Genomic DNA, 27441 nt, shown 5'->3' on the forward strand with positions numbered 1-27441 from the left:
GCCTAAGATAATTGGTCTCAGTTCATAATTCATAGTATTCATACATATAAAAAGGATAAATTGTCTCAATTCATAAATCATATATAAACACGTTTGGCTGAAACAAGGCAGCACGGCAACTGGTTTTGCCGACCTCCCTGGCAGCAAACCAAACAACACTGCTGAAAGAAGTCAGAGTCCTACAACAGAGTTCATCACATTCAAATTACAGATATCTTTTTTTAAAAAAAAAAAGAACAGAGTGACCTAAATACACTGAATTCAGGGTACATGGAGTAGCGTCCGAACAACAGAGGTTTTTACTCAGTCAGTCTACGAACCTCACATCAGTTATTGCCATCGGTCATTATCCAATACATGCTCTAAGATATGATCAAGAGATTAGAGATGCTTCAACAGTGGTTGTCAGCTTCGATCCATAAGATATGGGCGCCATACCATTCACTAGCCACACGACAGCAGTACCGCAGAATTTGTTAACAGAGAACAAATGTCAGGCTCTTGATGATCAGCACCTACAGTTATTGCCAAGACCTCAATGGCTGGCAGCATCCTGCAATGTAAACAATGATCAACCTCCTGACAGTTGTGCAACTGCAGTAATTAATAATCACACAACTTTCTTACTGGTTTGTTTAGTGCATTAGCAGGGAGCATCTTCATTTCCATTACCAGATTCTGGAAGAATAAAAAATGGTTACTTAACGGGAAAACACCAAATGAGGCTTCCGATACAGGAAAGTTAGCAAAGGGGCAAGGTGGATACCCTGAATAGCTGCTAAATTTTCTTCTTTGTAGACCCCAAGAGGTGAACCGTGCACAGATAGCAGCATCTCGCCATTCTTGGGTAACCTTACAGTTTTGGGTGTCATACCGAAGGACAGCCGGTTACTCACAGCCTGTTGAAGCATTATGTTTAAACACAAAAGGTGAGATTGCAACGCAATCCAGAAGCAACTCATCCACTTGAAGCAAACATGATAGTAAATTAGTAATACAATGTTTTACCAAATCTGTAAATTGGAAAGGAGAAAAATGCATACCCCAGGTGTCTGAAAAGCATCTGATGTTCCTGCCATTTGCCCATCAGGTAGCTCACTCCAAGCCTTCAAAGCAACATACACTTGTTAGAGTATTGAAGGCTTGAGCAGAAACATCTGGTGTCAGTACATGCAGAAATACTTACAAAATCGCTGAAACTGCTAGTGCGCCTGTAGAAATCCTTCCCGACTGCACATGCAGTGATGAAATCATTTAAGCAAGCTGCTACTGGTTGGTTCCCATAAAGTCAAATAAACCATTAGAGGTAGATGACGTGGTCGAACCTGAATCCCCTGGGAATTGAAGGCCACCAGCAGTTGGCAATGATGCAATTGAGGCTTGCAGAATCTTGTCATCTATAAAGTCCCCAAGTATGCATTTGTCTCCATCATTCCATTTTAGCTCAGGCACATCATATTTTTCATTAGGGACAATAGATAAATTGGGCAGGTTCTCCTTGAAATATTCCAATGCATTTGCCTCTAATTGCTCCTTGGAAAAGTAGGACCGCACCAATTGCATCTGAGAACGTATGTTCCCAGCCTCTGCATCTTTTATCGCTTTGATGGCAGTAATCCGGCGCTCACCTGTTTATTAGAACTCTGGGTTACCAATTCGAATCATTATCATTGCATGAGAATTTCAAATGCAATGAACAGTACATTTTATGCCATGCATTGCTGATAGAGGAAGAAAACAGATGGCCTTCAAGATTAGCAATTAAGCAGGATTTAAGAAATCATAATTTGAAGCCACTCTTCTAAATCTGCAAAAATTGAACTACTATGAACTGTTTAACCTACAATCGGGTTTTTCTAGGGCGGGGCCTTACTGTTGTTCACTTAATTTGTTAGGTTCCGATCTCTTATCTTTTGTTCGGAAAGAACTTTCATTCTTGCTTTGCTGCGGGTACCGCTATTGTAATAATGAACGGCCAAAACATCCTTGGATGTAGAGGCTGGGATACGTTTATTCCATCATCTAAAAATAGGTTCTGATGATTCTTCAGTCCACAAATTCGAATAGTGAGCTCAATTAGCCGTGGATTTTTTTTCTGCCAGTAAAGCTCCTCAGAATCGGTACCAAGTTTTCCACCCCTTCCGGTTAATCAACCGGCACAGCTAGTGCAAAATACTTCAGAGCAACGAAATCCTTCGCATCCTAGTCTTGTCCAACTTACAGAAACTACGGCCAGATGATATGCTTGCAAGATGCGTCGATCAAGGACTGAAATTTAGCGCATTCCCCTAGCATATAGATGAGGAAGGAGAGAGGGAGCGGTTTAGGGTGCCGTACTTTCTTGTTGGCTGTTCCACGCCAGCCGCTCCTCCAACGGTGCGTCGTCGCCAGGAGGCTCCTGCCCATCCGGCTGCGGCTGCGGCTGCGGTTTGGAGGGCGGCGCTCGCCGCCTCCTCCTCGGCGGCATCGCGTCAGCTCCGCCGAGAGCAGGATCTCGCGACGCGAGGGGATGCGGATGGAGATTTGGGGGGAGGAGAGAAACCCTCGACAAGGGGAAATTTTCGAACGGGGGCAGCGGGCACGCGGAGGTCGGAGAAGAGTGGCGACGGCTGCGGGGAGGAAACAACGAAGTCGAGTGAACGCTCCGCTCAAATCTGACGGCCCAATGTGTTAGCTAAGAGGGCCCGAGTTGGCCCATGTACGGAATACATCGGGCCAGACTGCTTTCCCTTTTCGTTCCAATTTATTCGAATTTCATTATTCATGTCTTCCTTATACAAAAATATGTTCGTTGTACTTCAGATCAGCTGAAAACGAAAAAAAAAAGTAAAGATGTTTCTGTACAAAATAGGAATTGACTGAGAGATGAAGGGCTACGCCCTGGTGCCAAGTGACAGCTATCATTTCATGACCAGTTGATTAACAAACCAAAAAAGCACCTGAAATTTTAATCCGTCTCGGGTGATATCTGTGACTTCCCCCCGAAGAGGAGGGAACATGCGGAAGCAGAGACAGTGGCACCCGAGCAGGAGGCAGGAGCACAAGGGATGCTTCAGCTGTGTCCCACGAACACCGAAACACGTCATGCACGATTCCTCCCCTGACCCTCTCAATCATCTGTCCCCGCAAAATCTTAGGGCAGCAAGATCACAAGGACTGCAACCAGCTAGGGCCAGGCCTTATCCTTGGAACCACAAAAAATTTGACTGCCCCACCATCTCAGAGGAGCAACAAAGCGATAAGAGTCCTTGCGTGTGTCGGGTGCCCTATCTATCTTCTTTCCTCTCTGCAGGAATCCAGCTAGCCGCAAGCCACTAGACTACTGCAAACGTGCGAACTGGCTAAGAGCAAGGATTGGATCATGACCGAATCGTGCTAAGAGCTTCAGATAAGCCAGCTTGGTTTAGGTCATGTTTAGTTACCCTAAATTTTCAACTTTAGCACTATGCAAAAAAAAGATTCTCCATCACATCAAACTTGCGGTACATGCATGGAGTACTAAATGTAGACGAAATCAAAAACTAATTGCACAGTTTTGTTGTACTTTGCGAGATGAATCTTTTGAGTCTAATTAGTCAATGTTTGGACAATAATTCACAAATACAAACGAAATGCTACGGTTACGCATTTATGACAAAATCCCAACTTTGACACTCCCAAATTGATAACTAAACAAGGCCTTACATAAATGGAACGAAGAACATGTTGCATAGGCCGTAGGAGCAATGATGCGACACGAGAAGGAATCAAACTGAACAGGCGTCACGATCAGGATCCAGGAAACACAGAGCAAAGCAGCAGCTTTCGATCAGAAGAAAATTGCACAGGCAGACCCGCGACCGAGGCTCACGAGCACGCACCCTGGCTGCCCGCTTCGCGCGACCACCACCCATGGTGCCGAGGAAAACTGCGACGCGGCAGATGCTACTTGCCGCTGCCGCGCTCATCTCCGGGCCTCCCTGTCCTTGGCCGAGGCAGGGCGGGGCCGATCAGTCCAGCTGCGCGAAAGGTAGCGAGCACCTGATGTCCCTTGCAGGTTTGGGTTTCAGGGTGCTGGCTGGGGGCGGCTGACCGCGGCTGGCATGTCGTGCGCGGGGGCGACGTCGGCACGGCACATGCCGGCAGCAGTGGGCCGTGGCGAAGTGAATCCTCCCTGGATATCCATGCCGGCATGCCGTCCCGTCCGTCATCACAGGGCCGGGCTCGCTTTGATTGATAAACCTGAAACCTGAGTGATGTATACTGATGTGCTCGTCAGCGTCATGCGCTCGCGGCTCGCCAGGTGTTTGAAGAGTCGAGGCCTCGAGACGATGGCCTACGCCTGATTGCCTGTATGGAATGGAATGGAATGGAATGGATCTCATGTAGCCAGTGACCTCCATTTTATTTGCCCCCTGGAACCAATAGGTGAAGAGAGGCATGTGTGGTGCAGTCTAGTAGTTCGATGCAGGTGGTGACACCAACGAGGCAATAACAGTAGTGGCTCAGCTTTACTCTGCTAGCTAGTTCATTGATATCCAATTTCCCCTGCTTTGCAATCCGAATTAGGTATTTTGATGAGTTTTATGGCGATCCAATGAACCATGGCAAAACAAAATTCCATCCCACCTTTATTTGTGATCATGTAGTTCCTTTCCTATAATAAATAAGAATATTTTTTCGTGAGTAAACTACAACGACAGTCCCTGAACTTATCTTGTTGTGTCATCTGGGAGCCATCCGCGGTTAGATCCGTGACTCGAACTCGGGTCGGCGACTTGGAGGGTCATTGTAACTCACTTACATGTAGATACGGTGCCTCGGAGAAGGCAAATCGGTGAAGAAAAAAATATTGCGCCACTGGATCCCACCATTTCCATTCTTTCCCTCCTTGATTGATGAAACACCTTCTCCCTACAAATATGTCTACAATGTAGCTGGGATACCGCTATTTGCTTCCATGTACAATTTAGCGGTTATTTGCCGTTATAGTTCTATTTAGCCCGTTATTAAATGTTTGATGAGGATGAGTGCTAAATGTCTTAGCCCACGATTTAAAACATGGGCTATGATGCATGAACAGTGCGGGTAGAGTAACGTCGTAGTCTATCGATTCAGCTATTTTGCCCGGGGCCTTCTGCACGGATGAAAATGCACAACATATACTGGTGCTACTTACGAGTACTATACACTACCAGGTGGAAAACTCGTACAATCAGACTACTATGCACGGATGCAGAGCAACGCGCACACATGCAAAAGCAGGGGCGCAGCTGCAGTGCTCATCGGTGCAAGAACAGAGAGCAAGCAGCTCTGCAGCGGCTGACACAGGAGAACAGAGAGCAAGCAGCTCATCGGTGCAAGAACAGAGAGCTAACTAATAGCATATCTCCATGGAGAAGTTGGAGTCCAGCAGCTCCTCGATCATCTGCTCCACGTGCTGCTCCTCCAGGAACCTCCCGCCCCACTCCGCGGCCGTCGGCGTCCCCGAGTCGCAGGCGGTCCAGGCGTCGCCGCCGATCGACATTGCGGCCGAGGCCGCGGCGGAGGAGGCGGCCGCCGCCGCCGCCTCCCTCTGCCGCTGCGCGGCCTGCACAGACGCCAGGTTGAACCGGTGCAGCTTCTCCACGAGCGCCGCGGAGAGGAACGACGTGGATGCGGCTGCGTCGGCGGGGAAGTTGGTGCGCGCGCGCGGCCCGCACATGATCCGCGCCGCTTCGTCGTAGGCCCGCGCCGCGTCCTCGGCCGTCTCGAACGTGCCCAGCCATATCCGCGTCTTCCTGCAGCAAATCCCCAGCCAACGCGTCATGATCAAGGACCGGACGACGACGACGACGAAGCGAGAGCAGGTCGGGCGCATGGCCTATACGCTACGCACAGGAGAGGGTGGCGGATCTCGGAGACCCAGGAACCCCAGTGGCGCTGCCGCACGCCGCGGTACCGCTGCTGCGGCCGGGCCATTGCTGGACGGCGCGGCGCCGGCGGTCGACGACGGCGACGGCTCCTCTAGCGGCGAGCTGCCCTCCTGTCAGGCGATGATGGGTCCCTTCGATCGTGGTCGTCCTCGGCTCGTTCGGTGGCTTCGCGCTTCGTCTGCGCGCGTGTGGAGAGCTAGAGATATTTATGATGCAGGGGAGGGAGTGGTTCGTCGTTCGCGAGACATGGAGGGGAGCCCTATAAATAGGGGAGGGCAAACGGGAATCTACTCTTGGGTCTCGGCTACCAGGTGGGCCGACGTAGATGTCTCTACGGTCGTTGGGGGCCCACCTCGTGCCACCTTTGAGTTGAGTTGGGTACTTGGGTGTGGTTTGATTGGTCTTCTCGTGGGTATTCTCTGCCTCTTCCTTTCCTCCTCTAGTCCTCTGGCTGGCCAATCCTTGTCGCCGTCGTCATGCTTGTTGTGAGCTATCACCCAACTGTGCTGAACTTTTAGGCCGAGTGGAGCACTACTGTGGCAACATGGTGAGATTCACATCACAAATCCAAAAGATGCTCTCTCTAGGCATAGCAATAGCATGCAGGGATGTTCATGAAAAAGTGTGTGTCTAGACACGAGAGAGAGAGAGAGAGAGAGAGAGAGAGAGAGAGAGAGAGAGAGAGAGAGAGAGATCATAGGGCATCGGCAAGGATTTTTCACAGCCCTGTGTTGACGAGTACTGCTTTGTGCTAGCTGACCTTTCGCCGTAGAGACAAGGGAGCATGCTGGAGATTGCCCGTGGCGTCTCCCGTGCCGTCGGCCGGGAACGTGCAACGGTGCGAGCCCGACAAACACGAGCTCACATGCAAATCAGACACATGAGATGCCGGGGAAAAGGCGCCGAGTAGGGTGGAATCTCCAAGCACCAATGCACCGTTCCTGCCCGTGCATGCACCCAAATCTGGCGCCATCAAAGATTAAACCACACAACCCTAGCGAGCGTATAGAAGACATGGCACACGTGAGCCCCTACATCAGCCCTCCGGATAGCTCGTGTGTACTAATAAAATGAACTGTGATAGGACTAGGACGGCCATACTGCCCATATAGGTCAGGACTCAGGAGGACGATATGATCCTACGCTGTTAGTTGAAACAGCACGACCGCGTTGCTCACCCCCGACTCTTCTCGGCTCACTCGTGCATCTTAGGTCCCGTTTGGTAGGGCTTCTCAAAATGCTTCTCCACCGGTTTTTGGTGAAGCCCTACCAAAGGCCAATTTCAAAACGGCTTCACCACCAAAGCCGGGAAGAAGCCGCAAAACGGCTTACACTAGAGAGGAGAAGCCGAAAAAAGTGGCTTCACCAGCTTCTCCTCTCTCTCCAAGCATTAAGTGATCATAAAATTACATATATTGCCATTGAGAAGCTGTTTTACCAAACGTTTTGCAAAACGGCTTCAGCTTCACTAAAAAAGCCACTCCACCGAAGAAGCCGAAGCCATTTTATGAGAAGCCGAAGCTCTACCAAACAGGGCCTTACTCTCTTCATGTCTTTTTACTTTTATCCTAAGTTATTTGTTTTTAAAAAATAATTGAATTTATAGAAAAATGTAGCGCTAACTACAGCATCAAATTAGTTACGTATGAATCCAATATAAAATGTTTTAGATTTGTGTATTTATTTTGTACCGTAGACGTTAATATGTTTTTTTATAAATTTGATCATAATTTTTTTTAAAAGGACTTAGAGCAAAACTAATAAATGACCAGCGTCTATCGATCGACTCCAAGAGGCACGCAAGATCCTTAATCTAAAAGAGGCATGCAAGAATATCATCGTCTGACGCTGTGTATGTCATGACTGCAGTGCTTGTTCTTGCCTGATCAGTACTGAGACTGAAACAAAACCAGCCGAAAACATGGCAGTGCATAAAGATGCGTTCTGCCCCAAGAGCAGCAGATGCAAATCAAACCAAGCCGAGGGAGCTAGGATGGTCCCCGTACGTCTCGCATGGTACTACTGCGCCGTCGCAGGTTGGTGTAGCCCAACCGCTGATCGATCAGCTCGCGCTCATCAGCATCCGCATGCTTCGCCGGCGGCCGGCCGGCGGTGACGAAGCCGGGCAGCGACCAGCGAGCCAGTGACGTTAGCTACCGGGGCGCCAACTCCCACGGCGGCCTTGGGAAGAAGAGCATGCAGCGCATGCAGCATTCAGGGGGGCTACCAGCCTACCACGTACTACTCGCTGTCGAAGAGAGGTTGGCCGTTGGCGCGCGCGCGCGCGCATGTGCGGCTGTACATGCGACGCGCTTGCTTATCGGCTTATCGTCTTCGTCAGCGCACGCAGCCCTACGCGCGTTGTGGCCGTAGTGTAGGCTCAGCTAGCTGCGCAGCCTACGACTGAGCAGGATGGATGGACTGATAGATGCCTCTCGCAGCTTAGCGCAGCGCAAACGGTCTCTGGAGCCACGTGGGATTGAGCGCATGGCGCTGCGGCGGGATCCATGGCTTCTGCTCCTCTGAAGAGGTGAAAGATACCTGGTCGGCTTCAGATCATTTGCTCCCAGGTACAGACTATTGGTTAATTTCAATTCAGTGCGATTCCGATGTTGCTAGCGGTTACTGGATTTATTCAGTCTAAGATTTGTTAAGCGTGATGTTTGTCCATACGGCGTATTGACAGGCGAATGACAGTATTGAGCATGAAAAATTGGAAATGATCCATCATTCCCCCTCTCTGGGTTGTCCTGTGAACTGTCGACTTGTTGGAATACTTGAATTCTGAAACGAAATTACCGCGTCATAAAAGGATTTCGGAACTTGCAGCTAAAGCCTAGCGCGTAGTATGCAACTCCGTAGCTGGTAAATGTGGACAAATCAGGCCAGTTCTTGCAGAGCTTTGTCCTGTTAGGCAGCTGCTGTACATGGCTCGGCTCGCAGTTGTTAAATCCTGCTCTAGTCCTGTGGGCGTCACGGTCGCAAAATGGTCCGCAAGTCGATCGCCGTTGCAAAATTTATCTCGAACGCCACTCATTTCAACGAAATTCATAGGATGGCACATCTGAAATTCAGGGCGATAGAAACAAATCGCCTTTTACCATGGTCGACACAGTTGGCTGCAAAGTTTTTTTCTGAACCGTTCTGCGATCTCTGGATCACACTGGGAGTCTGAAGCTAGGCACGGTTGTTAACAAGGCTGCACGCACAAGGGCACAAGCTGAAGCCTGAAACGAAACGATGGTCCAAGCGCACGCATAAACAACTTGGGTGCTGAGCCTGACATCGTCACGTTACTGTCAACTACGAGTTCCAACCACCCTATCCAATCCGCAATGGACAATAATATCCAGACCTGAATTAGCTGCAGGGACATTTCAGTTCAGACAGTAAAAAAATTGGCGAGCGGTAGCCTGATGGACGTTTCCCCTTTTTTTTCAGCGAGTTCTTGCCATTGCAAATATGACAATGATAAACAGCTTACCGAGGGTTTGAACTTTGAAGATAGTTTTGTATACAGCTCGCCTGTCACTGTCTAGCATGAGTACTTGTTAGTTGTTACTAGCTTGCAGAAGTCATGAGGATCTGAATTCCGATCATCGTATTGGTGACTGCCAATCGGCTTAGCATTGGACAAACGCAGTCATCAGACGTCGCCTGCGATCCGGGTTTCGTGGGATCTTATTTGACCCGAATGACATGTAATGATTGGGACAAGATCTTATTCTTAGGATGCCGTTAGTTTGTTGAATTTGGCAGGAACCCGTAGCTAGAACTTTATAATTTAGAAAAATTCCAGTCAAAATTTTCCCTGCACTTTGTTTGTGTTTCTTCTTCAGTGGTGCTTTCTTTCAGCTGTATTTCGGGCAACCCAGGCGACTGAACTAGCTCAAGTTGCTTCCAGTTGACTGCACGGGTCATGAGCGATAGATTCATAGCAAATCTTGGTGATTTGCAGGATAAACATGCATGTGTTCCCTTTTTGTCTTATCTTTTCCCCGGTGACAGTTTCGGCAATGGAAGTGCAAAGCACAAGCATGGCAGGTGGCATTCGCCATGGGCATGGATCATGGCAGACAGCACGTAAAACGCCCATGTGGGCATGATCAGGTGATCGCGACCTGTTATCCCCGTCTAATGCAGACGATGATCATCGCAAGCAAGGGCACTGTCCCACGGCTAATCATGGCAATCATCGGGAAAACTCTTGCGGACACGCGTAATGCTCGATCGGCAGATGAGGCTGCTGCTGGGGGGACGCCTGTGACCTGTCGGTATTCAGAAAATCTCGGTCGGTTCATGAACGGGGAGCTCTCTCTCCCTCCGTTCTCATACACACCTGATGCAGTCCCAAACGGATTGCGATCGGCGAGCGCCAAGACAGCGTCCGAAATCCCCCATGTGGGCATGGGATCATGTGATCCGTGTCCATGATCACGATGCTGGTAGGGTGCCGACGATGATCCGTAGGATTCTGCATCATCAGGTTAGACTGCTCTGAACCTGAACCTGAAGCTGTTTTTTTGGCTGCCTGATGCATGCATCATCTCGGTCTTCCCCCTTGACCGGATACGCGTTTTCCATTGGGAGACTGTTGAGCTGTGTTCGAGAGGGACGTTTCTGTTCCGTTCTTGTTGTTTAGGCCGTGATCGCCTGATCGGCTTGATTGCGCAGCCGTAGGCTGAAGGTGAGGGATCTGGACGGCCCGGGAATCGCGGTTACGACTTGGAACGCATGTACTGGTAGCAGGATCTATAGCTGGTACCATGACGGTTGTTATTTAACTGTCACATTGACAAAAAAAAAAAACGATGGCGCGATGAATCGACTGAAATGGAATATTTCATCCTCGGGTGGAGAATTTTTCTGGGGCCATTACCACAGTCGCAGAAACGCCCCGCTGTCAGTCCGGCTGTTTTCCTAAGCCCGGCGGAGATCACCGTCTCCGGTAGCCCATCTGCCCTAACTCCGGCCGCCACTTCTCCAACAATCAATGAGAGGAATCGCCTTCTGCGACAGAGCGAAATTCACGACCGAATGGTAACATTCCCGGAATCTTGCTTAGTCAAATTCTAAAACACCAATAAGCAAGACGAAAAAGAAAACGAAAAAGAAAATTCTGATCCAATTTCATCCAACCAGGCCGTCAGGCCCAAATTATCGTCCATGTATTCCAGCCCGTTACCGGCTTTATGGACCGAAAGTTCTAGCTTGTTACCTTACAGAAAGCAATCTAACACCAATAAGCCTAATGGGCCTGGGGGCCCATTACACTTCAGTCCACCACTGGAGGAGAGGTCCATCCAGCCCAAGCTATCCCAACTCTCGCTTCCACTATATAATCCCCAACGTCCACCACTGTGACTCTTCACGCAGTTAGGGTTTTCGCGCTGCCGCCGCCGCCGCTTCTTCGTCTCCGCCGCAAAGATGGTAACCCCCTCGGCCCTCTCTTCCATGGAATTCGACCTGCGCGGCCATGGTTTCGATGTTTCTCTGACGCGTTTTCTTGTTTGCTTTGCTTCTTTGGCTGCGCAGCCGTCGCACAAGACCTTCCGGATCAAGAAGAAGCTGGCGAAGAAGATGCGCCAGAACCGCCCCATCCCCTACTGGATCCGCATGCGCACCGACAACACCATCAGGTGACGGCCGCTTCCTCCGTGCCTGTCGTTTGTATGATTCAGAATACGCAGATTGGCTGATGCTGACCCCCTTGCTGCTGCGGTCTGTCTATTTCAGGTACAACGCGAAGCGCAGGCACTGGCGCCGCACCAAGCTCGGCTTCTGAGCGAGGGGATGGACCGCCTGCTGCGTCGGTAGGCTAGGGTTTAAGAGCTATCTTATGTTTTATGGGTGTTTCAGTGTTTCTGCAAGATAGGAAGTGATTCCAGGATGCTTTTATTAAGATTTTGGTGATGTTAAGAGAGTTGCAGTACTCTGGATACCATGCTGCATTGCTATGAGTAAAGGACCCCTGTTACCCTATATTTAGTGATGCAGTTATTCTGAGGCCTAAATTTGATTCATTTGTTTATTTCTGTTGCATGAATGGAGTCATTGCTTTTACCTGTATGCTGCCAATTATGATGTCCCCATTGTTAGTTGTTGATAGAATGCGAGAATAGCTTTCAGACCTGTGCAGTTCCCTTTCTTGGACACATTGTACTATAGAATGCGTGAATTGTGCTTGTGCTAGCAGTGTTCTTGCACGAGGATTTTGTTAGCATAACTTTCATAAATCAACCATTGCTATCTCATTGTTTGTATGATGATTTGCTATGGAAAATGGACGAATGGTTCGTTTCTGGTATTTATATCAGGTCTGATTTGCTCCATTGCTGAGCAGGTCTGGATTGTATTGGCTCAGACAACTGTTGCTTAGACGATTACATCTGGAGTGTAGTGCTGTGGGTATTGTTGGTTGTCTGTATTCAACCATTTGTTAGATGATTACCAGTGCATGTACTGGAGTTGTAGTAAATGCTTGAACTTGCTAAGTTATTATCTTGTTTGGTACTGGTCTAAGTGCTTTAGAAAACCTGGACGGCTTCAATTTATGGTCTTGTAGATTAACCGTTTTTTTCCTCTGGTCACTGCATTGTGTGGAACTGTGGATCCGTTGTTGTGGTGACCAGATCGTCATGGTTGATAACCTGAATGTCTTGGATGATGATGTAGGTGCGAAACTAGTTTTCAAACAATATGATGTGTTATGCCAGAATTAATTGTGCACCTTCTTAATTCATAGTCTTTTTTGCCGGTTTTTCTGAAGTTGATTAGAATACTCAATTCCCTTAATGTTAAATTACGTGTCACGCAGTTGGGTTAAGATGATGAGGCCTAGAGCTCCTAAATTTCCATTGCCAGAAACTAACCAAACATTTCTTATGTCTGATGGAATAATGCGCCTGCACAATTGTTCTCTTGGTGCTAGTATGCTCCCTTGGTTATCGAAGTCCCTGTTATTGTTTTGCTCTTTTTTTTTTACCTTTGCTGATGTGTTGCTTCAAGGTTGCAATGGTGACTTAGCAAGATGTGATGGATTTTGTGCGGGATTCGTGAATCGTGATGACATTCCTGTGAAAGTTTTCGATACGCTTTGATTTTGGATGTGCGATCGAAATAGCGTTGACATGTAGCCATTGGGTTGTGCGAGTTCTCTGCAATCTTTGCACATGATATGTGAGGCAAATTTGTTCTCGCCTAGTCCTTCGGTTCGAAAAGAGTAGGAGGCGCGTGGTCTATGCGGAGCAATCAATAAAACGGTCCTTTTGTTAGGATTGTTCTATCGGCTGATTTTGTTTGGTTTTAATGAATGTTGTGGTCGTACAAACCCAGCAGCTCGATTCGTAACAGAATATCACAGCAAAGGTGGGGCAGACGCTTTAAAAAACTTTTAGCATCTCATATGTCACATTGAGCATTCGTAAACACACATGCTTTTTTTTTTTGAAATGTCTGAAACACATAATCTAACTTGCTGCTGGTGTCCTTAACCGAAGAAGCATGCTGCTGGTGTACTTGACCGAAGAAGCATGCAAAAGAAGCAGTAAGAAATAGTAGGCGAGACAGTCAGTTGAAACATGGCGTTTCACCTCGCTCTTGCCGTTTTGTTCGGGACCGAGAGTTAAAGTTTGTTCATTTGTTGACGTTGTTCGGGACCGATGAGTTAGAGTTTGTTCATTTGTTGACGGTCGTCGTACACCTGTCCTCCAAATGGACGCTGGCGGCACGCCGGTTTCCAAATTTGCAACGCGAGCCCGGGTGGCTTCGCTGCCGAGAGAGGAGAGGAGGCAGCGGTCGGCCGCACGGCTCGGCAACGCGCGGCGCGGGCGTCGCGTGGCGTGGCATGCAACCGTCCGCCCGCGCGCAACGGCTGGGCCGGTGGGAAGGTATAAGAGGGCCACCGGGGGACTCGGGCATGTTCGTCTTCAAGCAGCGCACGGACCGAGGCGTGAGGGCAGGGCCCGGCTCCGTCCCGTTCCATGAAGGCCTAACCCGGGCGGGCAGGCTCTTAGGGCGAGTGAGAGCGAGCGGCCAACCGGGAGAGCGAGCGAGCGAGCCGCCTCTCCCTCCCTCGTGTCCGCGCGCGGCCGCCGCTACCACCACACCATCCATCCCTTCCCCGCCGCTGGCACCTCCACCCATCACCATCCCCTTTTCATCAACTAATAAAACAGCATGGCGTCCATCTCCCTCGAGGACGTCCGCAACGAGACCGTCGACCTCGTACATACGCCTCTCCCACTTCGTCGTCACATGATTCACGTTTCCTTTCCTCCTTTGCTTTCCTCTGGCTGACACGGCACGACACCATGTCAATTGCAGGAGACCGTCCCGGTCCAGGAGGTGTTCCAGCACCTGAAATGCAGCAAGCAGGGGCTCTCCAGCGCGGAGGCCGAGAACCGGCTCAAGATCTTCGGCCCCAACAAGCTGGAGGAGGTGTCGGAGAGCAAGCTGCTCAAGTTCCTGGGCTTCATGTGGAACCCTCTCTCCTGGGTCATGGAGTCCGCCGCGCTCATGGCCATCGTCCTCGCCAACGGCGGCGGCAAGCCTCCCGACTGGCAGGACTTCGTCGGCATCACCGTCCTCCTCTTCATCAACTCCACCATCAGCTTCATCGAGGAGAACAACGCTGGGAACGCCGCGGCGGCACTCATGGCGGGCCTCGCGCCCAAGACCAAGGTCCTCAGGGACGGCAAGTGGAAGGAGGAGGACGCCTCCATCCTCGTCCCCGGCGACATCATCAGCATTAAGCTCGGCGACATCATCCCCGCCGACGCCAGGCTGCTAGAGGGCGACCCGCTCAAGGTCGACCAGGCAGCGCTCACCGGCGAGTCGCTGCCGGTGAACAAGCACCCGGGCCAGGGGGTCTTCTCGGGCTCCACGGTGAAGCAGGGCGAGATCGAGGCCGTCGTCATCGCCACCGGCGTCCACACCTTCTTCGGCAAGGCGGCACACCTGGTGGACAGCACCAACAACGTCGGCCACTTCCAGCTCGTGCTCACGGCCATCGGCAACTTCTGCATCATCTCCATCGCCGTCGGCATGGTCATCGAGATCATCGTCATGTACCCCATCCAGCACCGCGCCTACCGCGATGGCATCGACAACCTCCTCGTCCTGCTCATCGGCGGCATCCCCATCGCCATGCCCACCGTGCTCTCCGTCACCATGGCCATCGGCTCCCACCGCCTCTCACAGCAGGGCGCCATCACCAAGCGCATGACTGCCATCGAGGAGATGGCCGGCATGGACGTGCTGTGCAGCGACAAGACGGGAACCCTCACCCTCAACAAGCTCACCGTCGACAAGACTCTCATCGAGGTGTGTGGCAAGGGCGTCGACAAGGACATGGTGCTCCTCTACGCCGCCAGGGCCTCCCGCGTCGAGAACCAGGACGCCATCGACACCTGCATCGTCGGCATGCTCGCCGACCCCAAGGAGGCCCGCGCCGGTATCAAGGAGGTCCACTTCCTCCCCTTCAACCCCGTCGAGAAGCGCACGGCCATCACCTACGTCGACGGCAACGGCGACTGGCACAGGGTCAGCAAGGGCGCCCCGGAGCAGATCATCGAGCTGTGCAGGTTGAGCAAGGACGCCGAGAAGAGGATCCACGCCCTCATCGACAGCTACGCCGACCGGGGCCTCCGCTCCCTGGGCGTGTCGTACCAGCAGGTGCCGGAGAAGAGCAAGGAGAGCGCCGGCGACCCGTGGCAGTTCATCGGCCTGCTGCCGCTGTTCGACCCGCCGAGGCACGACAGCGCCGAGACCATCCGCCGCGCGCTCCACCTCGGCGTCAACGTCAAGATGATCACCGGCGACCAGCTGGCCATCGGCAAGGAGACGGCGCGGCGCCTGGGCATGGGCAGCAACATGTACCCCTCCACCACCCTGCTGGGCGACAACAAGACCGGCGAGATGGGCGGGCTCAACATCGACGAGCTGATCGAGAAGGCCGATGGGTTCGCCGGGGTGTTCCCGGAGCACAAGTACGAGATCGTGAAGCGGCTGCAGGACCGGAAGCACATCTGCGGCATGACCGGGGACGGCGTGAACGACGCGCCGGCTCTGAAGAAGGCCGACATCGGGATCGCCGTGGATGACGCGACGGACGCGGCCCGGAGTGCGTCGGACATCGTGCTGACGGAGCCCGGGCTGAGCGTGATCGTGAGCGCCGTGCTCACCAGCCGCGCCATCTTCCAGCGCATGAAGAATTACACCATCTACGCGGTGTCCATCACCATCCGCATCGTGCTGGGGTTCCTCCTCGTGGCCTTAGTCTGGGAGTTCGACTTCGCGCCGTTCATGGTGCTCATCATCGCCATCCTCAACGACGGCACCATCATGACCATCTCCAAGGACCGCGTGAAGCCGTCCCCGACCCCGGACTCGTGGAAGCTCAAGGAGATCTTCGCCACCGGCATCGTGCTGGGCACCTACATGGCCCTCACCACGGCGCTCTTCTTCTACCTCGCCCACGACACCGACTTCTTCACCAAGACCTTCGGCGTCCGTTCCATCAAGGAGAACGACAAGGAGCTGATGGCGGCGCTGTACCTGCAAGTGAGCATCATCAGCCAGGCGCTCATCTTCGTGACCCGGTCCCGGAGCTGGTCCTTCGTGGAGCGGCCCGGCGCGCTGCTGGTGATCGCCTTCCTGGCGGCGCAGCTGGTGGCGACGTGCATCGCCGTGTACGCCAACTGGGAGTTCTGCAAGATGCAGGGCATCGGCTGGGGCTGGGGCGCCGCCATCTGGGTGTTCAGCATCGTCACCTACTTCCCGCTGGACGTGCTCAAGTTCGCCATCCGCTACGCGCTCAGCGGCAAGGCCTGGAACAACATCAACAACAAGACGGCCTTCACCAACAGGACGGACTACGGCAAGGGCGAGCGGGAGGCGCAGTGGGCGACGGCGCAGAGGACGCTGCACGGGCTCAACCAGGCCACCACCAGCTCCGACCTCTTCGGCGACACCAACAGCTACCGCGAGCTGTCGGAGCTCGCCGAGCAGGCCGCCAAGCGCGCGGAGATGGCAAGGCTCAGGGAGCTGCACACGCTCAAGGGGCACGTCGAGTCGGTGGTCAAGCTCAAGGGGCTCGACATCGACACCATCCAGCAGAGCTACACCGTGTAAGAAGATAAGCCGCCGTATGCGTCTCTTTGAGTCTTAATTTGTTACCCCTGCAAGTGAGAGAGATCTGAGCACTGGTTACGTGTTTACTTCAGTCAGTCAGGTTTCTACCACCGTTCAGCGTTGTGTTTCTTGTATGTAACCTGTAAACTCTTCCTGAATTCATCTCGTATTGTAGCAGTCATCACCACTTGTTCCCCTGTGAATGCACACATCCTGTCTTGCTACTACACACTGTATTGCTTCAGGGCACTGATTCCTCGCCACAAATTGAGATGCAGAAAAAACAACTTTTGCATCCATGAATTGAGTTAGAGTAAGTAGTACAGGTTTAGAACTTTGGTTCCAAAGCTAAGCCTACATGATCACACTGGATAATTTAGGATCACAGCAACAGACTATTGTGGTACAGCTACACATCTGGCTATCTCTACGATGCAAGAAATTCATCCATTCTTGTGGAGATCACAGTATTCCAGTCAGAGATAAGCTAGAGCCTGCGTGCCTCGTCCTCCGGGAAGGGGTTGCAGTTCCATTGACGGTATACACACAGCTGTGGAGAGGACGCCTCCAATGTCATTGATATGTATTCTCCACCCACATCAAGATCAAGCCTTACGGACGATCACATGGCGCTCTCTCTTGTACTCCACCTCGTCCCTTTGGTGCATGATCAGAAGGGCTCTTCTGATCTGAAACACATTGAGTGATGAGATTATCAGAAAACGTGTGCTTAAAACTTGAATATTATTTCAGGCATATATCATGAGATCCTTACAATGGATTCATTCATTCCCATCCTAGTTAGTTCATCAATCAGCCGCCGCTCAGATATGTGGCTTCCAATGCCCATTCTTCTCTTTATTTGTGCCTCCGCTTGCTGTCAGAACAAAATGGAAGGCATTACAAAAATGCAAGGTTAGATAACTGAATTTTTAACTTCAGGCTGCAAAGATTAACCTTGATTTCGTTTGCAATCTCTGGTGACAAGTTCAAATGCTCGTTGATTCCAGATCTTGCGGCGTCAACTGTGGAGACATTGAATAGTCTGAATGCCTCTTCAACATGCTCTGGTGTAGCCACGCTTGTCCTAAGAGTCATTCAAACATCAGTCATGAATGTAATGAAACAATTAAACTAGAAGCATAGCACACGAGAATGGATATATACACATCTTCCACTGTAGCATGTGTTTTTAAGAAATGGAAAAAAATATATGGCCTCTGCAACTGTAGCATGTGTAGTACTTACAATCTCATCTTTGCAAGAGATTCACTCAAACGTATGATGGCTTCAAGCTGCCTCACCGTGATGGGAATCGCTGCGGCCCTCCCTGTCTCATGAGCTTGCTGTCTCATTTTCTGCAAAACGAAGAAGATAAACACATATGAAGGGCTATATTAAAGGAAATTTTGGACTCGGGTCAGCAATGCGAATGACATCTGGAATAAGAGGAATAGAATCCTAAACCAGTTAATTGTGTGGAAATGTCCAGTGCATACCTGTCTAATCTCAACATATTTGTTTTGCAGCATCTCAGCTGCTTTTTCTGAAAGCCGTGGCTTGCAAGTAGCACGGCAGTACTCAATGTACCTATATATAAAAATAGTATACATCAGAAGCCAAGAAAATAAAGTCAATTTTACAACAGAAAAGGCAAGATGGGCAGTACCTTTTCAGCCAATTCTCTCCTTCACTTGCCTCTGTGTTCTTAGATGAGGCAGCAGCACCACTGGCATGCACCTTGATAATGTGGTTCGCTATACGCTACATTTTTTAAGTTGCATTTAGTCTCTCAGATAGCACAGAGAAGCTGAAGAAAGAATTTTGCTTCATACCTTATCTTGATCATACATTCTGATATCTTTTACAATAAAGATTAGATCAAATCTAGAAAGAATGGTCGTCTGCAGATCAATATTATCTTGTGCAGTCTGGTAAACAGCAAAAGAAATATTTGTCAAATTAATTGTCTCACATATATAACTACAACAGTTATAAAAAAAAAGGTGAACACTTGGAGAGTAAATAGGAGAGTAAATAAAAACATGTTCATCGACCTTAAGATCGTCGTAGCGTCCTGCAATTGGATTGGCAGCAGCAAGAACTGAAGTCCTTGAATTGAGTACTGTTGTAATACCAGCCTTGGCGATAGATATTGTCTGCTGCTCCATGGCTTCATGAATTGCAACTCTGGAATTGCAAAAAAAGAAGGGGCACTAGGTTAATGTGGTTTCAAGAAAGCACGCCAAAAAAAAGGGAAGATTATTATGTTTATTCTAGTTTCACAAGAACATCTAAATTGATGTCTACCTGTCTTCAGGTCTCATCTTGTCAAATTCATCAATACAAACAACTCCACCATCAGCCAAAACCATGGCCCCTCCTTCCAAATAAAACTCACGCTGAAGAGGAAAAGAACTGTTTACAGCCTTTGAAACAGAACTTCAGTGAACAACAAACAATTCAGTGAAATAGACCTACCGAGCTACTATCCCGTGTTACAGATGCCGTAAGACCAGCTGCAGAGGAACCTTTTCCAGATGTATAGACTGCAATAGGAGCTGTCTTCTCTACAAATTTGAGGAACTGTCGAAACATAGGCATGCATGTCAACGAACTAGGGACCTTTAGTTTTAAATAGTGACAGAGCAATCATACACAGTACTGTCAAACTACTCATACTGAGTTAAAGTACAAGTTCACATGATGCAAAGCAGACCTTTGCTTTTAAATAGTGACAAAACAATCATACACAGTAGTGTCAAATTACTCATACTGAATTAAAGTACAAATTCACATAATGTCAAACCAGAGGTGTATGACAAATGAGTTTTATTGTCACTTTATTTTGCCATCAAAGTAAATGCTATAAAATCATCAAACGATACTTGCCTGTGATTTTGCTGTGGATGGATCACCGAGAAGCAAGACATGAATGTCCCCTCTCAATCGGACACCATCAGGTAGCCTCTGCAGTAAGAGTAGTTCAAAGCACAGCATGAGAACACTGTCAGTTGGTAAACGGATTAGCATTGCTTCAGTGGAAACATATCAGTCACTTGATAAGAATGGTATACCTTCTTAGATCCCCCAAATAACAAGCATGCAATAGCTTTCTTGACATCAGAATGGCCATAAATTGAAGGGCCAATCATTGAGCAAAGCTTGGCATATGCATCTGGCCTCTGTGCAAATTCTTTGAATTCCATTTCCTACAAGGCAGCAAGAAAAATTAACCTTACAGATAGATCAAACTTTGTTACCAACGAAAACCTTGAAAAAAGAAACCACCTCATCAAGAGTGAAATTTGAGGGGCCATTCGAGTTGTTGTCTCTAGATTGCTCCAAACCAACAACTCTAATGTAAGGCTGTTTAACACCAACAGCACTCTTCTGGCTGCAAAGTGAATCCAACACCATTATTAGTCATGTACTTGACCCAGTTCAGATAAATAAACAGACAAAATAAGCTTCAGATTCATCATACTTAGCAGATGCTTGGTAGACGCTGTAGATGCCAACAACAGTTAATCTAGTCCCTGGAACAATGGTCTGAACAAGGTGCCTATCTACAGAAAGTAGCACGTTCCTAGGAAGCTCACCAGTTGGAACATCCTAGCAAAAAGGAGATCGTCGTCAGTCACATTTTTAACAGACACCAGCAAAACACTACAAATCAGGATTGCTTTGACTCAACTACAGTCTGCAAGGATGAGTAGCAACTAACCTCAGGATTCTCTTGCATCTTGAGGGTCTGGAGATCCACATACTTGCTCTTATCAGGGACTGCAATCCAGGGGTCCAGAGGGCAAGGCTCTTCTCCAGGCTAAGGGTAAGCAATCACATACATATATAACTGTCAGAAAATAACCATTAACGATAAAATAATACAGTCTGAACAAGTCTGTCTAGATGTTCTTTTCTGTTGCATGTAAGATTGTTTTGGAGTAGATTGTGGATGTTACTTGTGCCTGAATACAGTCTTTAAAGAGTTCAAGTCGGGGAATACTTAAAGTTCCCCTTTCCCCAAAAAAAGGGGGATTTTGCAACAATTGAGTGGATTGCTGAGGAAATATACCTGAGGAACATGATCACACGATCGTGGCACAATAGCTCCGCCAAGGCCTGGCCTGCAAGCCACTGTCCTCACGCTCCGGCAGTTTTTGCAGAGAAGAGTTACATGAGTGGCCTTGGCTTTCACTCTCGATGCTGCAATTGCAATTCCCGCAATCTTAACCAACTTTGACATGTAATCCGCCTGAAATTTCAAACAGCAGCACTGAAATGAATTCTCTGAAATACAGTCAACACGGGAATCCCGTTAAGAAATGTTTCACAACTGACCCCAATAGATCTCATGGACAGGCAGTTCTCCTTGGAGGAGAGGAAGATCTGGACATCTCCGGTGACGGGCTCCTCCATCTCCCCGGTCTCACCGGCGACCTTCGAACGGAGGCTGGCGAGAACCTCGGACGCGGCCGTCTCAAACTACACAGACCCATGTGTGAAAGTCAGACACAGCTCCACGGACCACGGTGCACACAGGTAACTAACTAAATTTCAGAGAAGACAACGCACCAACGGAATATAATCGGCGGGCGACTTGCGGATCTTGTCAGATAGCTCGGCGTCGAAGGCGTCGAGGTCCTCGATGGCGACGTTGACATGGTCGCGGTTGTGTACTAGGCTCTCACTGAACCAGATGAACACGGGAGTAAGTTTTGTTTCGCCATGGAGACGCCAAATCTGGGGAGAGTGAAAAGAGTGGGAGAGAGTGATGGGGGGCGTACCGGTAGGGGAAGTCGCCGGTGGGGCCGGTGAAACCGCGGAGGAACTCTTTGAACTTGCGGAGAGCGGAGTGGCGGGTGAGGTCGGCGGCTGGATCGCCGCCGGGGCCGCCGCGGGGGAACTGCGCCTGGTCGCTGTAGAACACGGCGCCCTCGTCCCAACCAGACATGGCTGCTGCTGCGGCGGCGGATTAGAGAGGGATGCGGGTGCGTGGGCATGGACTGGGAGGATTGCGAGGGGTGCGGATGGATGGTGGCGGGAAGAGAGTAATAGAGGAGGGATTTGGCGGGAAAACGGTGGAGGTTTTGGCGGGAGGAGGGGCGCTGCTCGACTGCTTGGTGTTAGGGTTGGCCGGGGGGGATGAGGCTTCAAAAGCAGGCCTATTGCTCATGGGCCGGGCTGTCTTCGGATTTACTGGGCCTGGATGAACTACTGAACTGAACAAAAACTGACAGCAACAAGCCAAGGCAACAACCAACAGACTTCCTCAATGTTGTCAGGAATATCAAGAAGGCTGCTATATGATCTTACATGATCCTTATAGATATTCAAGAAAGAGCAAAAGCTTTATACTGTGTGCAGTTTGTGCATGAAGATAGGGATTCTAGCATGCAGACTCATAATCTAGCCATGGTAGCTTGTACTTACGAGGATGGTCACCATGTTTGGTTGGCCTCAACCCTGTATTGCTAGATGTAGGTTGTCCAATGATTTATAAAATCCTATCTTCATCTATAAAAAGATAGTGACCACAAAACAAAGCTTGGTGTTTTTATTTTTAAAAAAATGAGTTTGTTTATCTGGATAGGTTTTTTTGCTAGCTTTTAAATATATAAGGAAAATAAGTAGGGCTCACCTATCCGCGTCTAGGAGTGGAGGGACCTTTTTGAAAAGGAGAAAGGAGATGGACATTTTTCTTGGATTTCTTTGATGTCGTCAGCCGCGGTCCTTCTAAGGATGGCAATGGGGTGGATTCGGTTCGGGTGAAGTGTCTGGGCACCCAAAACCGAAACCCGAACCTAAAACCCGATTCCACCCCGAACACCTATTCGGGTTTAAAATCCATCCCCAAAACCGAAACCTGCGGACATTCGAAACCCAATGGATTAACCGAAATCTGAGAATACACATTGCGGGCGGCGGGTGAGGAGGATGTGTGGCAGCTGGGGCTTGCGCGGCCACGGCGGGGAGGAGCGGGCGGCCACGGAGGGGAGGACGCGCGGCGTCGGCGGGGGAATGTGCTGAGCAAGGAGAGAACGACGGGCGAAGGAGGAGGACGACGGTCGCGTGTCACGAGGCCTGCGCGAAGGAGAAGGGCGACGGTCGGCGCGGGGCGGACGAAGAAGGAGGACAACGGCCGACACGGCGCGGGGCCTGCGCGAAGGAGGAGGGTGGGCGCAAGCACGAGGGCTCGGTCAATGGGGGAAGGCCTGCGTCCGGCCGGCGTGGTGTGGCGTGGAGGAGGAGGGCAGGTCGCGGCTCCACTGGTGCTCGGCGGGCGGGGCGGCGGAGCGCGGGGCGGAGGAGTAGGAGGCCGGAGGCGGGCGCGGCGGGCCGGCTAGGTGAGGCTAGCAGCGTGCTGCGTGCGGGAGACCGAGAGTCGCGGCCTCGCGATCGCGGGGCAGCGGGGACGTGGGGTGCGGGAGGCCGGGGGCGCTTGAGTGCGGGACGGAGGGCGTTATATGCCTAGGGTTTGCTAGGTGGGTTTTTAGTGGGCTCAATATTTCGGGGGCCCGATGGAGCTCCACGGGTAGATATTAAGCTTAAATCTATCCCAAACCTGAAGTATTTCGGGTATCCGAACCCGAAAAATTGTGGACGAAAACTAGGAACCAAAACTGAAACCCGCGGACACGAAACCCGTGGATATCTGCTCTGAACCCGATCCGCTACCATCCTTAGCTCCTTTGCTTCACAAGGCCCATCTCAACCACCATCTTCACACACCACAAACAAGCCAGCCTACCGACGGCCCACTATTCGAAGCGGCGATGGCAACCGGCAAAACCGATTCGAACATGAACTCTAATACAAGTCAGATTGTAGTAATATTTTTTTCAACACTGATGGAACCGATTCGAACAAGGACCTCCGCTAATCCGAGCATCATAGCATTAATAGTTTCCTATATCTAGCACAAATGAAATCGATTCGAACAAGGACCTCAATCCGCATCGGTTTCGAACGCTAGCTTGATATAGGATTGAAGGTTCCCTTCTCTACTCCAGAGCACCGATTCACTGGCCTCCAATGCAAAGCACGCTCTCTCTCTCGAAGGACCTCCACACTACCGATGAGAAGGTATGGCGCAGCTTCACAAGATGACGTAGCACCTCGTCGAGGGAAGAGGTTGAGCGGCAGGCGTAGATGGCATCACCGACGAGGACGAGCACGAGTATATTCTAAGCTCAGACTTCGTGCATGCTAAACAAGGGATCATCATGTGGAGGAGCCCATGGGTTACGTTAGAAACATAACATTCTTGAGGTGGAGGACAGGATGTTGTCTCCAACTTCAAGAAAACAAGTGGTGATGTCGCTCAGCATCAACACCGTAAACGATTTTTTCGAGCAAGATTGCTGCATTGAGAGCTTGGATGCAACTAATATACTAAGCAGCCGATGGACACTCAAGCCCAGGTTTTGCAATGCCCGTGTCGCACATAAGTCCCCGCCAAAAGTTGAGAGTGATATGACAAGTTTCACAACAATATTTGAGATGACCGTACCAGCGAATGCCAACATGTCACCCCTCTTTTGAGGTCGTGCACCTGATCCCGTAGATGAAGAGAGGGATGCTACAAGCATGCTCTTCCTGATTCGATTGCACCAGCAGGTGTTGCTGGTTAATCGATCCACGTGCTTCTCCAAGAGGAACTCGCATGCATATGACATATTGCGTCTTAGTGGACTGGAGGGTCATAGCTATGCGATGTAGTCACTTTGCCTATTTTGTTTCCATAAATTTAATTACTTAATACATGGTTGCGAATAGCGGGCTATAGCATCGCAATAGCGCCGTTATAGCAGGCTAAACACACATACCGCAACGCTTAGCTTGTTTTTTGCACTATCTACGCTATTCACGCTATAGCGCTATTTAGCGCTACAATAGCGGAATAGCGGTAGCGCTATTGTAGCGGCGCTATAGCCAGGTGCTGTCTGAGACGATTAGGCTAGAATTCGGTAACGCAATTGGAGCCCATATTCGCCGATTCGGCCCACCGAGGCAACGACCCACTCCAACAACACTAGCAGTGGTACCCTAGCACCAGCGGTTCCATCTGTTTGTTGCGCCGCCAATTCCCCAACACCAGCAGAGCCAACGCTGACTAGTTTCTGCACCGCCGATTCCCCAACTGGTTGCTACCCTCCGGCCCTACCCTTGGCCCTGCCCTCTGGCGGCGTCCCTCCTCCGCACCGTTGCTGAGGGCGCCCTTCCTCCGCCTCCCCTCCAGCTAGCGGCGCTACTCCTCCAGCGGCGCATTTGCCCCTGGCCCTGCCCTCCGCCGGTGCCCCTCCTTCAGTCCTTCGTGAAGGTATCAAGGTACTTAGGACTAACTCATGCAATAGGTGTGGCCGTGTGGGTGGTGGACTGGTTATCCTCTGGCTGAGACTTTTGGGAGGATTCCCCTCCATAGTCCATACACAATGTGGTTACTCCAGTTCCAGTTTAAATTACTTTACTCTTGAGGCATATAGCCGGATTAATGGTGAGAGTTGGCTAGTCATGCTTGTGATTGATGCTCTGATGGACTATGTAATTGAGTCTAGACCTTAGGCTTGGTCACTGAAATATGTGTTGTTGAAAATGGTCAAATATGTGCTGAAATAAGGGAAATTCTACTAAATTTTTGCAAAAACGCTAAAGTCTGTAGCTCCGCTATAGCTGCATTATAGCTCCAAATAGCTTTTCTGGGAGGGTTTCGCTAAAATACATAGCCTGCTACTTGCGACATTGACTTAATGAGATCTAAATATTTTCAAACTTGGATGAGTCTACATGACAAGATATATTTGTTCCATTTTAACTGCATTCAAACCATCACCTGTTCTACAATTGATCCTATTCAATTGTATTCGATGCTGGGTATACGCACGACTAGATGAAACTTATGTCGTATGACGCTCTTTTGCACATCTTTCTTATATTGATCTACTATCTTGGCCCAGACCACATTCCCACACCTTAATTAATAAAAAGTTAGTTTGGGAATTTTAATACATATATTGCAACTATTGAAATGAAAGTAGAAGAACAAGAAAATGAAGAATGAATCTGTAGTTGTATTAATTGATTTAATGAATAATGTGATTACATATTTATACATATGGAAAGGGTGTGTCCAAAGGGGAAATATCCCTAGAGAAAGATATCTCATGAATAGACATGTCCGCTCATGGATGTGTGTCCATGCACTAACATGTATCTCTCTATTAATGGACACAAACTAATTGATTACTAATATAATCTTAATTCTAACATTCATGCAAAGTAGATGGTGTATCGCATAATCAAGAAGCTTCTCGATTTATGGCCCTTGACGTGAGTGGGCATCGCATGCCTTGTAAACTAATTTATAGTATCATGTTATGATTTCTAATCAAAGATGTTATGTCATATGAAGAGAGAATGATACAATCTACAATGTATAGTATTATTGTGTTGTTTCTTAGTAATCATGAAATAAATAGCTTTATTAGAGTTTAAAAATATTTAGGACTCATTACTTAATTAAATTCAAGGAAAGAAATAGGCAAACTGAAATTATTTTTCCAACACTTACTAGCTGCCCCAAGAGTAATAAATAGATAATATATAGCATACTTTAAAATTATAAATTTCAAAATATATAGCATTTAGTCTTGCTGATGTTAATAAAATGGAATCTTTACATCTTATACGCTAGGTATATCGAATTTCGTAACATTTGAAATTGAAATACTATTTTATTAAGATAGTCGTAAGCGAGTAAATTTAATTGCCCTAACATGTAAGCGATTATTTACGCTTATACAATGTACATGGCAAGTTTCCTGACGGTTAAGTTTCAAATACCATTTTATTTAAATGGTTCGAAGTGGGTAAATTAAATTAGATACCTCTCACGCCACATGCGCCTCCGCAAAGCATGACGGGCTTGTCATGCCGATGCATGTGATGCGACAATATGATTTCAGTCACGCCAAACGGATCGGCATGACCAAATGCATCGTGGGATAAAAATATTATCAGCAACGCTATCTAGCATTCACATCCTTTTACTATACTGCAATCAGTTGCTTGTCTTGCGAATCCGACCTTTCTCGTGGCAAGGAGTAAGTTCGGAGGTAATCTGGGGAAGTCTGTTTGCATTCGCCCTCTACATGGCGTACATTTTGAATTTTGTCCGGATGTGACCTCGGTCAATAGCTTTATCATGATCAAAATCTAGTGTCGCGGCCTTAGCTTAACCACACACAGGCAGGCTCACGAAGTCACAGCCCACGGGCCCAGATCTCCAGTCCAGGATTCGGAAAAGCAAAAAAGAAAAATCCGAACTCCCAGTTTGTGACGTCCTCTCAAAAAGAAAAATCCCTTGTGACGGAGACACCGAGGCCATCGCCTTCCACCCGCCCAGACTCGG

At 49.4% G+C, this 27441-nt stretch overlaps 5 protein-coding genes across 5 annotated transcripts; 2 read left to right on the forward strand and 3 right to left on the reverse strand.

The window, feature by feature from the left end:
* Positions 1-17: 17 nt before the first annotated feature.
* On the reverse strand, positions 18-2619 carry LOC117841396 (uncharacterized). Its single transcript, XM_034721751.2, has 7 exons — positions 2338-2619; positions 1326-1628; positions 1187-1230; positions 1044-1106; positions 767-899; positions 628-678; positions 18-553 (listed from the first exon to the last, which is right to left on the reverse strand). The coding sequence occupies exons 1-6, from the start codon at positions 2465-2467 to the stop codon at positions 644-646; spliced, it is 708 nt and encodes a 235-aa protein (XP_034577642.1). The 5' UTR covers positions 2468-2619; the 3' UTR covers positions 18-553; positions 628-643.
* Positions 2620-5127: 2508 nt separating this feature from the next.
* Positions 5128-6318, reverse strand: LOC117861228 (ethylene-responsive transcription factor ERF003). Its single transcript, XM_034744755.2, has 2 exons — positions 5858-6318; positions 5128-5759 (listed from the first exon to the last, which is right to left on the reverse strand). Exons 1-2 carry the CDS (start codon positions 5938-5940, stop codon positions 5357-5359), a joined length of 486 nt encoding a protein of 161 aa, XP_034600646.1. The 5' UTR covers positions 5941-6318; the 3' UTR covers positions 5128-5356.
* A 4846-nt stretch (positions 6319-11164) lies between these two features.
* LOC117841402 (large ribosomal subunit protein eL39) lies at positions 11165-11908 on the forward strand. The gene is made up of 3 exons (XM_072295791.1): positions 11165-11324; positions 11430-11533; positions 11631-11908. Exons 1-3 carry the CDS (start codon positions 11322-11324, stop codon positions 11677-11679), a joined length of 156 nt encoding a protein of 51 aa, XP_072151892.1. The 5' UTR covers positions 11165-11321; the 3' UTR covers positions 11680-11908.
* Positions 11909-12052: 144 nt separating this feature from the next.
* LOC117841399 (ATPase 8, plasma membrane-type) lies at positions 12053-17208 on the forward strand. Its single transcript, XM_072295788.1, has one exon. The coding sequence runs from the start codon at positions 14370-14372 to the stop codon at positions 17025-17027; it is 2658 nt and encodes an 885-aa protein (XP_072151889.1). The 5' UTR covers positions 12053-14369; the 3' UTR covers positions 17028-17208.
* Positions 17209-17300: 92 nt separating this feature from the next.
* On the reverse strand, positions 17301-22075 carry LOC117841401 (DNA replication licensing factor MCM5). The gene is made up of 19 exons (XM_034721757.2): positions 21818-22075; positions 21606-21720; positions 21372-21515; positions 21106-21285; positions 20755-20853; positions 20515-20642; positions 20319-20424; positions 20105-20239; positions 19920-19997; positions 19509-19613; positions 19338-19429; positions 19085-19217; positions 18863-18958; positions 18697-18791; positions 18527-18617; positions 18276-18385; positions 17985-18114; positions 17803-17904; positions 17301-17716 (listed from the first exon to the last, which is right to left on the reverse strand). The coding sequence occupies exons 1-19, from the start codon at positions 21982-21984 to the stop codon at positions 17633-17635; spliced, it is 2190 nt and encodes a 729-aa protein (XP_034577648.1). The 5' UTR covers positions 21985-22075; the 3' UTR covers positions 17301-17632.
* Between the last annotated feature and the right edge of the window lie 5366 nt (positions 22076-27441).

This window comes from Setaria viridis, chromosome 1, assembly GCF_005286985.2.
Source record: "Setaria viridis chromosome 1, Setaria_viridis_v4.0, whole genome shotgun sequence".
NCBI classification, from domain to species: domain Eukaryota; kingdom Viridiplantae; phylum Streptophyta; class Magnoliopsida; order Poales; family Poaceae; genus Setaria; species Setaria viridis.